General features: G+C 48.1%; 1 protein-coding gene across 1 annotated transcript in view; it reads right to left on the reverse strand.

Moving 5' to 3' along the window:
- Window positions 1–2754: 2754 nt before the first annotated feature.
- PHLPP1 (PH domain and leucine rich repeat protein phosphatase 1) overlaps window positions 2755–14566 on the reverse strand; it is a 205262-nt gene continuing 193450 nt past the window's right edge. The window contains exons 15-17 of the mRNA XM_045790230.2: window positions 7982–8176; window positions 5668–5896; window positions 2755–4823 (exon numbers count right to left, since the gene is read on the reverse strand). Of these exons, the coding sequence (XP_045646186.2) occupies window positions 3687–4823; window positions 5668–5896; window positions 7982–8176 (1561 nt within the window). The 3' untranslated portion in view covers window positions 2755–3686. The remainder of the gene's footprint in view (window positions 4824–5667; window positions 5897–7981; window positions 8177–14566) is intronic.

A 14566-nucleotide genomic window follows, 5' to 3' on the forward strand; every position in this document is an offset into this window, starting at 1 on the left:
GAATAAGACCCACATAATAGTAATGACTGGAAAGTCATTATAATTTCAGTTTAAAGCCAGTTTTACTTCCACCTCTTTAGAAATCGAGGGATGACCATGGGAGTAGTCCGTCCGGATTTGGTTGTAATTTCGGTGTGGCGTGGGCTGGGGGAGCAACCTTTTGAAAGAATCGTCTTTCAAATTCACAGCAGTACGAACAGGTTCCTGATAGGTGAATGACAAAAGTGAAATTGTTTGCCTTGATTAATTTGCAGACAACTCATGTTGGAGGATGAACAAAAAGAAAGGAAACTCAGCAGCAAGAAAGGAGAGAAGCCTAGTTTCTCCACCATTACCTCATCTCCGCCACCTGTAACGATCCCAACAGCTGTTCCTCTGAGAGTTCTTAATTTAAAAAGGGACTTTTGCTGTGTTCCCAATTATCTTCTGTCTGATGGCTGCTAGTTCCCTTACGACCATGACAATATTTCTGCTTACATAAGGCTTTCCTCTCTACAAAGTGCTCCACATACATTACCTGGTTCGATCACTGGCGAGGCAGGTAGGGCAGACCCCCCCCCCCCCTTAACAGAATTTCTCTCTGGAGGTGGAGAGGGGGTGAATTCATGGGGTCTTCGGATGAGTGCTCACGTGGGCGTGAACACAAATGGGACCAGGCCTTTGTCTCCCCACCTGCGGTGCCCGCAGTGAGCGGATTCTGATGCCGTCCTTTAAGATCGGACACGTATTATGGATTTTTATTTCTTTCATCCTGGGGAATGGGGAATTGATAGATGTTGGAGCCTGACTCTCCCCTCGCCCGGATTAACGCGGGTGTTCCGGCTACACCTCTCAATCGCCCGCGTGTCCGTTTCCCACCGTTCCAGGCCCGCCTGCACTGGCGCAGTCACGTGATTTAATGTAGCTTCTCTGCCTATTTAATAGTGCTTGGGGTTGCTTTCTGTCGGGGTGTAGGAAAATGAGAAGTAACTTCGGGTCTTCTGGAAGAATGGGGAAGGAGAAAGATAAAGAACTAAGTCTGATCTCACCAGCAGGTGGTGCTGTGACAAAAGCCATCAAGAGAAACCGGTGGTACAGGTTGGGTGTCTGGGCTCCGGAGACCGCCCTGGAGTCCCCGTCAAAGCCGGTATTCGGTGTTCCGCCGCAGCCCGCGCTTCATCCAACACCACCCCGCTTCCGGGTTCCTCGATCGGGACCTTTGAGTCTTAACAAGGCTGCAAGCTTGCGAGGCTTCTGCTCTAACCCCTTTCCTGTCCCCGCCCGTCTCCCAAGCCCCCCGCCTTCCCAGAGGCAGCAGGGAACGTGGCAGGGAGGATGCCCTTCTCTCTCACACTCACCCCGGGCCGCCCTGGGCTTCGGCACCGTCACAGCTCAAGCAGTTTACGGTTTTATAGCCGCTCTCCCTGTATTATTAGACGCCGCCTTGATAAGCAGCGGTGAAACGAAAACTCCTCAGAAACCCTCGGGAGCTCTCCCGCAAGCTCCTCTCGTGTTACCTTTTCATCCACGTGCCCATTTAGCCTGAGCTCCTAAAAGACAAACCTTGGCCCTTGTCTCTGCGGTACCTATGTGCGGTATGTGCTAATAACCGGGGAAGCACGGACCGAACTGGACCCGCTGTAAGCCTTCTCCCCCCTCAGCCACAGAAGTCAGGCCACGACCAAGTCTCTCCACGGGACTCGCTGATCCCAGGGGCTGCTGTGGGACCCGTCATGGCATCTTCAAATTACTGCGGCCTCAGTTGCCCACACTCGGGCAGCAAGGGCTGCGTCCTGGGGAGCGAGCCTGGCGCGAGTCTGGGTACGGCAGGCTGCAGCCCGTCCATGGGCGATTTAAGAACAGAGCAGCCTCCAGAACTAGCCCCCATCTTCTGCAGTGAGCAAGGCACTCCTGTGCACCCCCAGAGCTTCCCGAGTGCGCCCTGCTCCCCTGCAGCAGGGCAAAGACGGAGGGAGGCCGGCGCTGGTGGCTGTCTCGTCCCTTGGTGCCAGGGTCGCTTACTGGGCTGAGCTGTTCATCCCTCCGTGGTCTTTGTGGTTTTCAAAGAGCATGTGTACAAGTAGACCGAGAGGGAAGCACAGACATGACCAAGACAAGGCTGGTCCCCTGATCTGACCCCCCAGTGAAAGACGGACAGCCCGTCACTGAGTATTCGGTGAGAAATGCTCTTTGCCCTGTTCACTGCCAGGGAGCACTGCAGGGCAGGCCTGAAAAGGAAGAGCGGTCTGCCGGGAAGCCGGTCCGTGTGAGGCAGAGCTGCCTAACAGCATCTTCAGCATGGCTCATGAGATGCAGCGTCAGGGTGAAGGGAGGGCTGGAGTCCGCAAATGGGGCTAGTAAGTCAGCGGGCAATAGTGGATTTCCTGGCGGACCCCCTGTGCCGATGTTACGTCTGCTAGTGGTGGAGAGCGGTGCAGCCAGCTCCTGACTCACTGTTCACAGAAAGCTCTAGCAACCTGTTCACGCGGATTGAGGGGCCCTGAGAGAACTGGAAAGAACTCGACTTTGTGGGAGGAGTTTCCCAGGGATCTCCTCTATCTATCCCTACTCTGCGTACTGTTAACCACAGGGTCGATGTCAACATCTCTCTCTTTCAATGCCGGTTAACCTGTTGGGTGTTTTCCCTTCTAAAAAAAAAAAAAATCAGGCAGAAATATCTGGTAGCCCCAAAGTTCCACACATTCATTCCAAACCCAAACTGGGTGTGATCGTGTAGACACACCTGGCTCCTGGGACAAAAGCAGATGGGTCCAATACTTGTAAATTTTGTATTTATTATAACAAAAATTATGACAGGTTCATTTGTGCATTCTGCTTTAATAGAACTCTTGGTATGTAAAGGATCTAATTGAACGCTATACAGTCATGCTGATTGTGGCAGCAGTAGGGACACAACAAGTGTCTGCAAAGTCGGGAGGCTGGGTGGGGACGGGAGAGGAAGAAAAAAGGGTCCGAGGCCCCCTGGGGGCAGGTTCCTTTCTAGCCCCCTAAGACCCACCTTACTGGAGCAGAAGTGCTTTTTCCCTGCTCAGCGTCCCCACTGAACCAACTGGGGGGGGGGGGAGGTCAGTTGTTTAGGCTGTGTCCTTATGCCCAAACTACAAAACACCTGAAGCGTCACTATACAACACTGAGCTATTTACAATAGAAATTTCTCAATCAACTGTTCTCTCAGAGAAAATTAGTGAATCCCAGTGACTTAAGTCACCTGACAGAGTAAAGCAACTCCTAGGAGTTAGTCTCCATATTCTACAAATGTCTATCATTTTCAAGACAAAAAAAAAAAAAACCCTTTTCCCCCCAAAGAAATATAGAATTACAATATTATTAAAATCATTCAGCACTGGCGACCTGCCCTGCCTTCCCAAGAAAACGACAAAAAGCCATTTTAAAAAATATTACATTATCATTAACCGTTTCTTTGTAATATATTAAACGTTTTGTTCTTTGTCTTTACATATCTGATATGTTAGGGGAAGAGGTTAACAGATTTAAATCCTATCGGTAGAGCATTACTAGAAGAGTGGTAATTATTAAAAAATGACCAACAGAAGGAGAACTGGCGAGGACGGGCTGGGAAAGCGGGAGAGGGCGTGGAGTGAACCCCTGGTTTAACGTGAGCCTGGGAGACTCTTGCAACTCAGTCTTTCTCGGGTAGTTTATTTGTGAACTCGCGCTCAGGAGGGTCATAGTGGCGTGTCACAGTAGTCCGGCAGCGGGTCCCCCGGGCACGGCCGCGCCGGCGGCTGCAGGGGCGGCGGCGGCTGCTGCTGCTTCATCATTTCCTTGACCTCCTCCTCCAGCTCCGGCGGGATGATGAACTGATCCTCGGGGTCCGGCTGGGCCGGCGCCGCGAAGTAGCCCCCGGGCTTTCGGAGAGGCGCGTCCGCGGCCACCTCGATCACGTTGTGGCTCCTTTCCTGGGGCGCCACGGAGCCGTTGGCCCTGCGCCGCCCGATGGTCCCCGCGGCCGCCGCGTCCGCCCGCCGGGGCAGCCCCGGCTCGTCCTCGTTGGCGCTGATGACTATGCCCTCGTCGCTGGCCTCGGCCGGCGCGTGCGGCAGGCGCTGCTGCTCCTTCTCCTTGGCCCGGCTGCAGTGGATGTCCACCTCCACCTCCACGCGGCTGCCGTTGCTGAAGACGCCCTCGATGGGCTCCTCGTCGTCGCTGTCCAGGCCGTTGTCGGAGAAGGCGCTGGAGAAGGTGGCGCTGGACAGCTGGCGCTGGAATGAGCTGGCCAGGCCCGCGGGGTGCAGCATGCAGCGCGGCTCGCTGGCGTACGCGGGGCTGCTCTCCGCCAGCGCGCCCGGCGGCGGCTCGTCCGAGGCGGTGGAGCCCACCTCGCTGCTCATCTCGGACGTGGACAGCTCGCTGCTCATCTCGGACGCCAGGCCGCTGCTGGAGGACGGCACGCCCAGCGCGTCGGCCGGCCGCTCCTTGATCACCATGCTGACCGACGGCGGGAAGATGCCCGGGCTGGGCGGCGGCCCGGCGCCCCCCGCGCCCAGCTCGCAGCAGCAGAAGCTGTCCTCCGTGACGCTGAGCTGCACCACCACGGCGCTCAGGCTGTCGCGGCAGCCGTAGCTCTGCGCCAGCGTGCACAGCTTCTTGGCGGCGGCCAGGGCGTCGGGCACCGGGCGCACGGCGGCCACCGCCTCCTCGCCGGACAGGCTGTCCCACAGGCCCTTGCTGCCCAGGATGAAGAACTCGTCCTGGGGCGTCAGGGGCACGGACTGCACGTGGGGGCGCGGCACCACGCTGGGGTGGAGGAAGGTGTAGCCCAGGATGCGCGTGGACTCCGTCACGCCGTTCACCTTGCCGTCCTGGAAGGGGGGGGGGCACATCGACGCTCAGGCACGTGCACGAGCCCACGGCCTCCGCCGGCCCGGCCTCCGCGTGTCTCCCCGGTACCGCGAGCTCCCACCGCGGTCTACACGGCGGCGCGGGGGCAGCACTGGGAGCCGGGGGCCGGCGTGTGGCCGCAGGGACGCTCCTGCAGCCCCGCACCACTGGCCGCGCACCGCGCGTGCTTGGCCTCTTGTGGGGAGTCGGGCCCGGGCAGCACCCCGGGCGCAGGTTGGAGGGGCGCCGTCAGCAGCCTGGCACGGAGCCTCACGCCGGGTTTCTCGGCAGCGGCACTGAGACCGTCTGGGGCCAAACAGCCGTGTGCTGTGGGAGCCGCCCTGCGCCCCGGAGATGCGAGCGGCCCCCCCGTGAAAACCCCGTGTCCCTGCGGAGCCGGGTGCCAAAGAACCCGCCAAAGTACCACTCCGTGCCTTACGCAGGGGGAACAGGAGCGAGAACCAGGGGTCACAACCGGCTACGTCTACCTCGGAAGACAGGACGGATGCGAAACTGAGGAGAAACCGAGCCTCAGAGGCTTAGCGGCTGCGACTTGGGCACCGGCACTGTGACCTCCGGGCGGTCCCCTCAAGCCCCGAACCCGCGCCTTCACAGAGGGGCTCGCGAGCATCAGCTAAGCTAAGGGCATGAAGCGCTGGGCAGGGAGGCCATCGAGAAATCTTGTGTTATCCTACATGGGTGCCTCCAGACCTCTCCTACAGAGGACTTGCTTTGTGACACTGCAGACTGGGAATGTTGCGGGTTTCCGCTGTGACCCTGGCCCCGTTCTCCACGCCACCCCGAGGAAAACCGTGCTCTCCTCACCTCCGTGATAATGGCCTTGTGCTGTTTAATTCTCTTCCGTTCTTCTTCACAGCTCATGACGTATGACCTGGACAGAGGCAACGGCTTCCCGTTCCGACAGAGAACCGTCTGGCACTTGCCTACATTAGCAGAGGTCAAGGTGAAGGATCCCCCTGGGTCCATGGGGTCATGCTTGATATGACAGAGGACAGCAGCACCTCCAAGTTTCTGCCCAGCAGTTCCAAGTTTCCTGGAATCCAAAGAGCGGGGGTAACACCCGGACACAACGTGTCACACGTCAGTTTTGCTGACTCAACAGGAGAGCCAGGGGAAATAGTGTGGGGTTCCACTCGGCCTCTTTCACCAAAGCAAGCGCTGCTCGACTTCTCCAAGGAAAAGGGCCCGTGTGGGGAGGTGTCTGCTCACAACTGGGGGAATGTCACTTTCCCACCAAAGGAGCCTTTCTCCCTCATCATGACACCCCAAGGACCTCAGGGAAATGCCTACTTCTCTCCCTGTACACCTCTTCATATCCCCCCGCCCCCAGCCTGGGAACTGAAGGGAGCCCTTCAACAGGGCTAGCTGTATTCCATAGACATATGCACTTCAAGATGACCTGGCCGCCCCACCCTCTTCTCCTTTATAAGGATGTTTGCTGGTATGAATGAGCCTTTAGTTTCTGGACCATTCACCTTCTTGCCTTATGTGGGGAAGACTTTCTATACCAGTATTACCTATTCTAGCATATTCACATTCTAGTACATTCTAGTAATCAAGCTCCAAAGTACTGGTGATATACCCCTTTTATTCGTGACCCCTACTCTACAGACGGAGCACACCAAGCACCTACAAGTTCTGACAAAAGGAGCCCGGAACACCTATCACAAGCCTCCCAGGGCCCTGCTGACCCTGAGTGGTGCGGCAGCAAGAAGGCTAAGACGGACTCCTCTGTCCGGGGCAGACCCGCAGGTCCTGTCAGCTCCTATCAACGGTCTAGGTGAGGTGAGCAGCAGTACCAGCAATGGAAACCAGGGCTGCCTACTCGAGTAAGTTAAGATGTCAGGCGCAAGAAGACACACAGTTCCTCCAAGGGCTGAAAAGATCACTCTGTAGCCCATGTCCCCTTAACAGGGAAAATAAGGGGACCTACAGATGGCGCTGGAGATGGATCGACAATGTGGGTCTCTAAGCTCGGACCTGTGGCCATCATCTGATCCCTGACCAGACGGGGCTGGAGGCCCGACCAGGACAGCACTGCCTGCTCCCTTTCAAGACACAAGGATTCCTCTGAGCAAAGCCAGCAACTGGGTGGTCCTTGGGGACTGGCACAGCTGGGAATCAGTTTGAGGTTCTTAATTCTTATTCAGCGCTCCCATGTCTATAAAAGGTAGACCTCTTTGGGGGGAGGGTGGAAGGGGGTGTGGGCACGTTTGTGCGTACTGCTGGTCTGTGTTTGCTTTTTTCCCTAGGACACGATGGTGATAAAACAGAAAAGCAGACAGATGTGGCTGGTGGTTGGAACGTTCTCTGGAGTCTTACTGCCTGCTCCAGGTCAAATTCTGGCTGCGTCATCTACTGGCTCTTACGAGAAATTTGTTGTACTTCTCTGTACCTGTTTCTCATCGGTAAAGTAAGTACATTTTCCCCAGTGAGATAGTTAACGTTACTGTATGGCATGTGGGGTATTTAGAGCAATGGCTGGTACATATTAAGGGGTCACCAAATATTATATTATCAGTATTTAATTGCTAATGGTATGTACCCACTAGAGTCAGACAGAGGTGAGTCTAGAAGCAAAGAACCCACTGTTCAGCTATTTATGACTTAGGCTGCTCCAAACCAGCACTCCTTCGCAGATACTTTCTCGACCCCTGTCACAAAGCTACTTCCTCTGGCAGATTATCACCGCAGGAGAGCTCATCATTGTTCTCACGACCTTTTGCACACTCCCGGTTTCCTGGGCCCAAGGGAGTGTTTGCAGTATAGTATGAACAGACAATTCCTTTACACCCTACAAAGCCATTAAAGTGACAGAAGAAGGAGCAATTCTTTGAAGGAGAGAACGCTTGTAACATTCAACCTTGAGTTACAAACACAATTCCACAGTCTCTACAGTGACCAAAGGCTCTATGCTAAATTTTTGTCAATGACTCGGCTGCCTACAAACTTGTCTCAACCTCAGTATGTCTCAAGGGTACATGGTCCATCCCTGATACTTAGGCAAAACCAGATCGCCTGAGTGCACCTTGATACCCACATGCAACAACAGTGCTTTGAGACTCCTGGGCAAACACTCAAAGAAGGGCAAGAAAACACGGCAGGGACTCAGTTTTACCTTTGCATAACAATGAACGTATTAACCATGTATTCTTCCTCATTTTTTGTTTTCTGCAACTCTTCAGCCAAAATGTCACTCATAGTGCACTGGAGAAGGTAGGGCACCTCCACGTTACGGTCTCCGTCAAATACCCCGTACAGGGCCTCCCGGTTGTCACAGAAGTTGTTCACTGACAGGGCCGCAACACACAACCTGCGAAGCAAGAGTGACATGTGCGAAGTCTGTTCATCTTACTTGGCCGACCCTACACTGTTACCAGTCTCGTCTCTTCCTTCATGACCTCAGACGGGTGAAGAATAACTAAGGTAAACCAACCCCCGCTAATTTATACCAACCGATTTCTGTAAAGCAGAGAAGAATGATTAATGTCCCCCCCATCTTCTGATTTTATTTTTTAATGGCAGAGAAAGAAATGGAATAGGAGGTATGGGGAATAATACAAGATTCTGAATCCATAGGTCTATATTCATTCATAAAACATTAAGGAGAACTTCCACATCGGGTAAAAACGGAGTAACTACTAAAACACTGGGACATTTATTTTTTTCCAAACAGCTTAAAAAGGCAGGGGGAAAAAAACCCAAACCTATGGAACAATAGTATTCAGACACTGGCTGGTAAGAAGTGCAGGTCAGAGAGCAAGCATGAAGCCTGCCCAGCTTACTGCCTGTCGGAAGCTTCTGGGCTGCAGTCCAGGAAGGAGCTGAGGGGGGGAGGCGGCAGTGTGCGCTGGAGGCCGGCAGAGAGCACGGGGCAAGCCTCTATAGAACCATGTAGTTTCCAAGTAACTTAACTGGGGGCCAAAGTGAAACACAGAGGAAAAGAAAAAAAAAAGACTGGCAGAAAAACAAGAGGCCCGAGCATTAGTGAGCCCCGGGGCCACCTCAAGCAGCCCAAGACACAGGGAACTGGAGTCTTCAAAAGAGAAGAGAGACAGGGAAAACCTTTGAAGAATTTAATGGCTGAAAAGAGATCAAATCTGATGAAAATTATAAACCTACAGATTCAAGAAGCTCAACAAATAGTAAGCAAAAGAAAATGAAAAAGTAACAATTGCTGAAAATCAGGAATAATGGCGGGGGAGTAGGGCAGAGGAACAAACATAACCCACGGAGGAACAGAGACACGAATGACATGAAACAATGCAGAGACAGCAGAGCAACATCTTTAGTAAAAAACTGGATTTCTAAATCAGTGAAAATTGCTTTCAAAAGTTAAGGTACAATAGACATTTTCAGATGCACAAATAACTTACTACCAAAAGACTGGCAGTATAAGAAATATAAAAGGAATATATGAAGCAAAAGAAAATACCAGATGGAAATCTGAGTCTACATAAAAGAATGAAGTGTACAAGAAATGACAAATAGATGAGTAAATATAGAACTCTTATTTGAAAAATCATTTTCAAACAGTGGTTCTCAATGGGGACAATTTTACCCCCAGGACACATTTTTGATTGTCACAGTTGCGAGGGATGGTGCTATTGACATGTAGGGGGTAGAGGCCAGGTATGCTGCCAAACACCCTACAGTGCACAGGGCAGTACCTCCCCCCTGCCCAGCGATATACAGCACAATACCTCCCCCCTGCCCAGCGATATACAGCACAATACCTCCCCCCTGCCCAACGATATCACCTGCCTCCAAATGTCAATGGCATTGACATTGAGAAAAAAACTAAAGTAAAAATTATAACCATGTATTTTGGGGTTTATAACATAAATAAAACATGACAATAGCACAAAGACCAGGAGAGGGGAAATGGAAATACACATTGTAAGGTTCTTATATGTGAAGTGATGGATTAACCTGTTATTTGAAGGTAAACTGTAATTAAAGATTATAATAAGAATGAATAAAGGAGATAAAATGGAATCATAAATCCAAAAGAATGAAGAGATGGAATAAAGAACAGATGAGACAAACAGAAAACAGTTGGCATATTTAAACCTAACCATTCAATTTCATTACATACACAAGTGGTCTAAATATTGCCCCAGAAGACAAAGTCAGACTGGACTAAAAAACAAAACAAAACCAAGATCTAACTATATGCTGCCTATAATAAATCTACTTTATATATAAAAAGATTAAGAGTAAAAAGATAAAAGATATACTATGCTACCACTAATCAAAAGAAAACTGGAGAAGATACATTAAGATCAAAGTATATTACAGAACAAAGACTATTACAGTCATTCATAATGAAAAGGATCAGTTCATCACAAAGCTACAACATTTTAAATGTTTATGCACTTAAGACAACTTTGAAATACATGAAGCAAAACAGATAGGAGAAAGAAACCCATAATTACAGTCTCTCAGCCACTGACAGAACAAGTAGATAGATATTCATCATCAACCAACCTGATCTAATTGACACCCTACCCCAACAAGAATACTCATTTTTTCCAAATGCAGAGAATATTTACTCAGACCATATTTTAGGCCACAAAAAGTCTCAATAAATTTAAAGGATTCAAAGTACATTCTCCAATCATATTGGAGAAATTGTGTAGAAGGAAATCTAGAGCTCTAAATGCTTATATTAGAATATTAATGTTCTAAGCTCGAATCAATGACCTAAACTTCCACTTAAGAAACTAGAAAACAGCAAAAAAATGAAAGCAAGCAGAAAGAAAATAAAAATAAGAAGTTAATGAACTAGAAAACAGAAATATAATAGAGAAAAATCAACAAGACCAAAAGCTGGTTCTTTCAGAATATCCATAAAATTAATAAACATCAAACCAAACCAATCAGTATAAAAAGACAAATTACCAATATCAGGAAAGAGAGCAAGAGAGCCATTACAACAGATCCTACAGATTTAAAAGGATAATATTATGAACAAGTTTGTCAAACTTGAAAACCAGATGAAAGGGATAGATTCCTTAAAAGACCTAAATTAGTCTAGAAGAGATAATCCCATAGCAAAGAAACAGAATGTGTAGTTAGAAACCAAAGAAAATTCCAGGCCCACATGGCTTTTATTGGTAAATTCTATCAAACTTTTAAGGAAGAAATATCAATTCTGTACAAACTTTTCGAGGAAACTAGAGAAGAGGAAACACTCCTCAACAATGAGGCCAGCATTACCCTGATACCAAAGCCAAAGACATCACAAGAAAACTACAGGCTAATATACATCATGAATGTAGACATGAGCAACAAATTACCAGCAAATTGAATCCAGCAGCATATGAAAATAATACATCATGACCAAGTAGAATTTATCCTGGGCATGCAAAGCTGATGCAAAACATTCAAAAATCAATGTAATTTACCATGTATCAACAGACTAAGGAAGAAAACATATGGTCATCTCAACTGAATGCAGAAAAAGCCTATGACAAAAACTCCGAGCAAACTATGGTTAGAAGGGAATTTTCTTAACTTGATAAAGGGTGTCTACAAAATACCTTCAGTAATCATATTTAATGTGAAAGAATATATTCTCACCAAAGATATATGGATGGATAATAAATGCATGGAAAGATGATCATTAGCATCATGAAAAGCAAAATTCACCACAATGAGCGATCACTATTAGAATGGCCAAAACTGCCACCACCACCTTACACCTTATAACAGGAAGCACTGGTAAGGACGTGCAACTTGAATTCTCACACATCATGGCTGGGAATGCAAAACTGGAAAGGAATTTGGCAGTCTTATGTAACTAAATATTTAATCCTACTCCTAGGTATTTACCCAAGAGAAAACACATGTTCACACAAAAACCTGTACATGACTCTTTATAGCATTCATATTTGTATTTGCTAAAAACTTCAGACACTCTAAATAGACTTCAAACGGTGAGTGGATAAATGATAATATATTCATGCAATGGAATAACAGCAATAAAAAGGAACTAACGTGACATCACAGATGAATTTACAATGCATTATGCTAAGCGAAACAGGGCAGACTGAGGCAGCTGTCTTCTATATAATTCCATCTATATGACATTCTAGAAAAGGCGAAACCAAGGCAACAAAAACAGGTCAAGAGTTGCCAAGGGCTGGGGTCAGCAGAACTGACCACATGGGGGCGCGGGAGAATTCCAGGGAGTGAAGGAATGAACCACTCTAGGACTCGACTGTGGTGGTAGCTTCACAGTCACATTCTTCCATCAAAACTTGCAGGGCTGTACTCCCAAAAAGGTGAATTTTATTGACTATAAATAACTTCTTATTCTGTATATATTAATAAAAACAATGAAACACCTGATGTATGTCATGGCTAGACTGAGATACAAACCTGACAAAATCATCTGAGCTCTCAGGGAGTTAGGGGATAAATAATAGTAATAACCATTATCCCTAACAATAGCTCACACTTACATAGCATTTACTGTATAGCCCGTGTTGTTCTAAGTACTTCGCATGTGTGTGACTCGGGATCTTTGCAACAACCCTATGAGGACAGGTACTAGTTTTAGTGCCATTTTACAGGTGAGGAAATTTAGCCAAAGAGGTCGAGTAACTGCCCAAGGTGACAGAGCAAGTAAGTAGGAAGCTCAGATTCAAAGCCAGGCAAGCTGGCTCTTACCTCAATACTCAGTACTCTGAAATTCTTGCCTCCGTTTATTAAGAAAAATAAGTCCTCCTAAGTCACATGCCTATTTGTAGCAAAGTAAAATTTAATAATCCTAATTCTGTCTTCCTTCTGTGAGCTCCCCTTGCTAGTCAGAATAAGGGTATGCATAAAAAAATCTTTAAAAAGAACAGTACTGATTCTTTTCTACTAAAGCTTCCTGTTTTTTAGGCTGAGAAAGAATCTAAATTATCCAGTTGCAGCTCCCTGCTTGGGTTTCCCCAAAGGATCTGAAATGATCTGCTAGGAAGGCAACACTGCAACTCTTGGGGAGGGAGAGAAGAGAACAGACATCTGGGAGCATGGCAAGCCTCAAGCTCCTTGTTGGCATGACCACTTTATCTACAATTCAAAAAAAAAACCAAACCAAACCAAAAAACACTTGAGAGACTTCTGGCAAAACCAAGGGGTAAAAAAGCAAAGGGATATTAAGTGAGGACCAAGGTAACATGGACTTCTGAGATGCCAGTAACATTCTATTTTTGAATCTAGATGGTGTTTTGCAGATGTGTTCGCTTTAGGACCATTCATAGAGTTGTACGCTTATGTGCTTTTCTGTATCTATGTTATACTTCAATATAATTTTTTTTTTTTTTTAAAGTAGGGGCATGTGGGTGGCTCAAGTCCGTTAAGCATTTGACTCGATTTCAGCTCAGGTCATGATCTAGCCACCTCGGGGCTGGGTGTGGCGCCTGCTTAAGATTCTCTCTCTCCTGCCCCTCTGCCCACCCGGCTCTCTCGCACACTCGCTCAGAAAAAAAATAATGGTGGAAGGGGGAATTATGCAGAAAAAAACAGGTCTAATTGGTCCCTTGTTTCATTAATATGTAGGAGTAGATAATATATCTTCAATATCCAGAGATGTTTAAAAACCAATCTTGGGTTTCACATCAGTGTTCTGGAATTAGAAAGCAGTTTCACATACTGGTGGTTATAAGCAAGAGCTAGGTCTTTTTAAAAGATCTCCAGAAAGGAACTCTGAGTACTCCAAAGAATGTACTAATTTCTCCCCAAAAGACAATGCTAACACAAGGCAAAGCACACAGAGCTAACGCAACAACACCCCGAGCCAGTGCACAACTGGTTACTGTGCCTTGACCGGGCCAAGGTGCAGAGGCGCTCACAGGGGCGCTGCCTCTTCCCTAGACGACAGCACAACACCAAATCACACCCTTAGGGGAAGAAGGATCACTGTGTCAGATCCCGAACTTCCCGTGTTTCTGATTTCTGCTCAAAGAAAAAAAAAAAAGGCCCCATGGCACCCACAATTCCGCTTTTTATTTTTCATGAAAACTATTTAGCTAGTCCGTGGTTCCCATTCCTGGAGGCACATTAAAATCACCTGGGCGAGACTTGAAAACATTCTGAAATGCTGGATGTAGGTTGAAGATCTAAGTTCCTCGCCTGATTCTAATGTGCACCCAGGGTGCAATGTTAGGTATTACTGAATCGTCTTCCACTCTTTGTTTTTTCCCTATTCTCAATATTTCATGTTGTGATACCTTAGCTAATTATGACTAATTTATAGGAGGCTTTCCTCTTCTGGTATTTTCTGGTATTAATTATAGCACCTCTTCATAAAAAGCAAGCCTGAAGAGCTTGATTACAATCTCAGGAAAATCAATATTTGATTTCTTGATAAGACAAGAAAAAGAAATTGAAATTGAGATGGACAAGTTCTGGTGGCAAGATGAGCAGCTGACATCACAGGGAATGAACATGAAACTCCTGCCTAGGAATTACCGTTTTTTAAAGATTTATTCATTTTAGAGCGTGTGCACGGTGGGGGTGTGTGTGCAGAGGGAGAAGAATCCCTAAGCAGACTCCCCACTGAGCGCAGAGTCCCACGTGGGTCTCAATCCCAGGACTCTGAGATCATGCCCTGAGATGAAATCAAGAGCTGGCCGCTTAACTGACTAAACCACCCAGGCGCCCCCTGCCAAGCTAATTTAGATTGTAAGAAACAGCTCCATAGAACCAC

This window comes from Ursus americanus, chromosome 19, assembly GCF_024610735.1.
Source record: "Ursus americanus isolate L20-20 chromosome 19, mUrsAme1.1.p, whole genome shotgun sequence".
In the NCBI taxonomy this organism is placed as follows: domain Eukaryota; kingdom Metazoa; phylum Chordata; class Mammalia; order Carnivora; family Ursidae; genus Ursus; species Ursus americanus.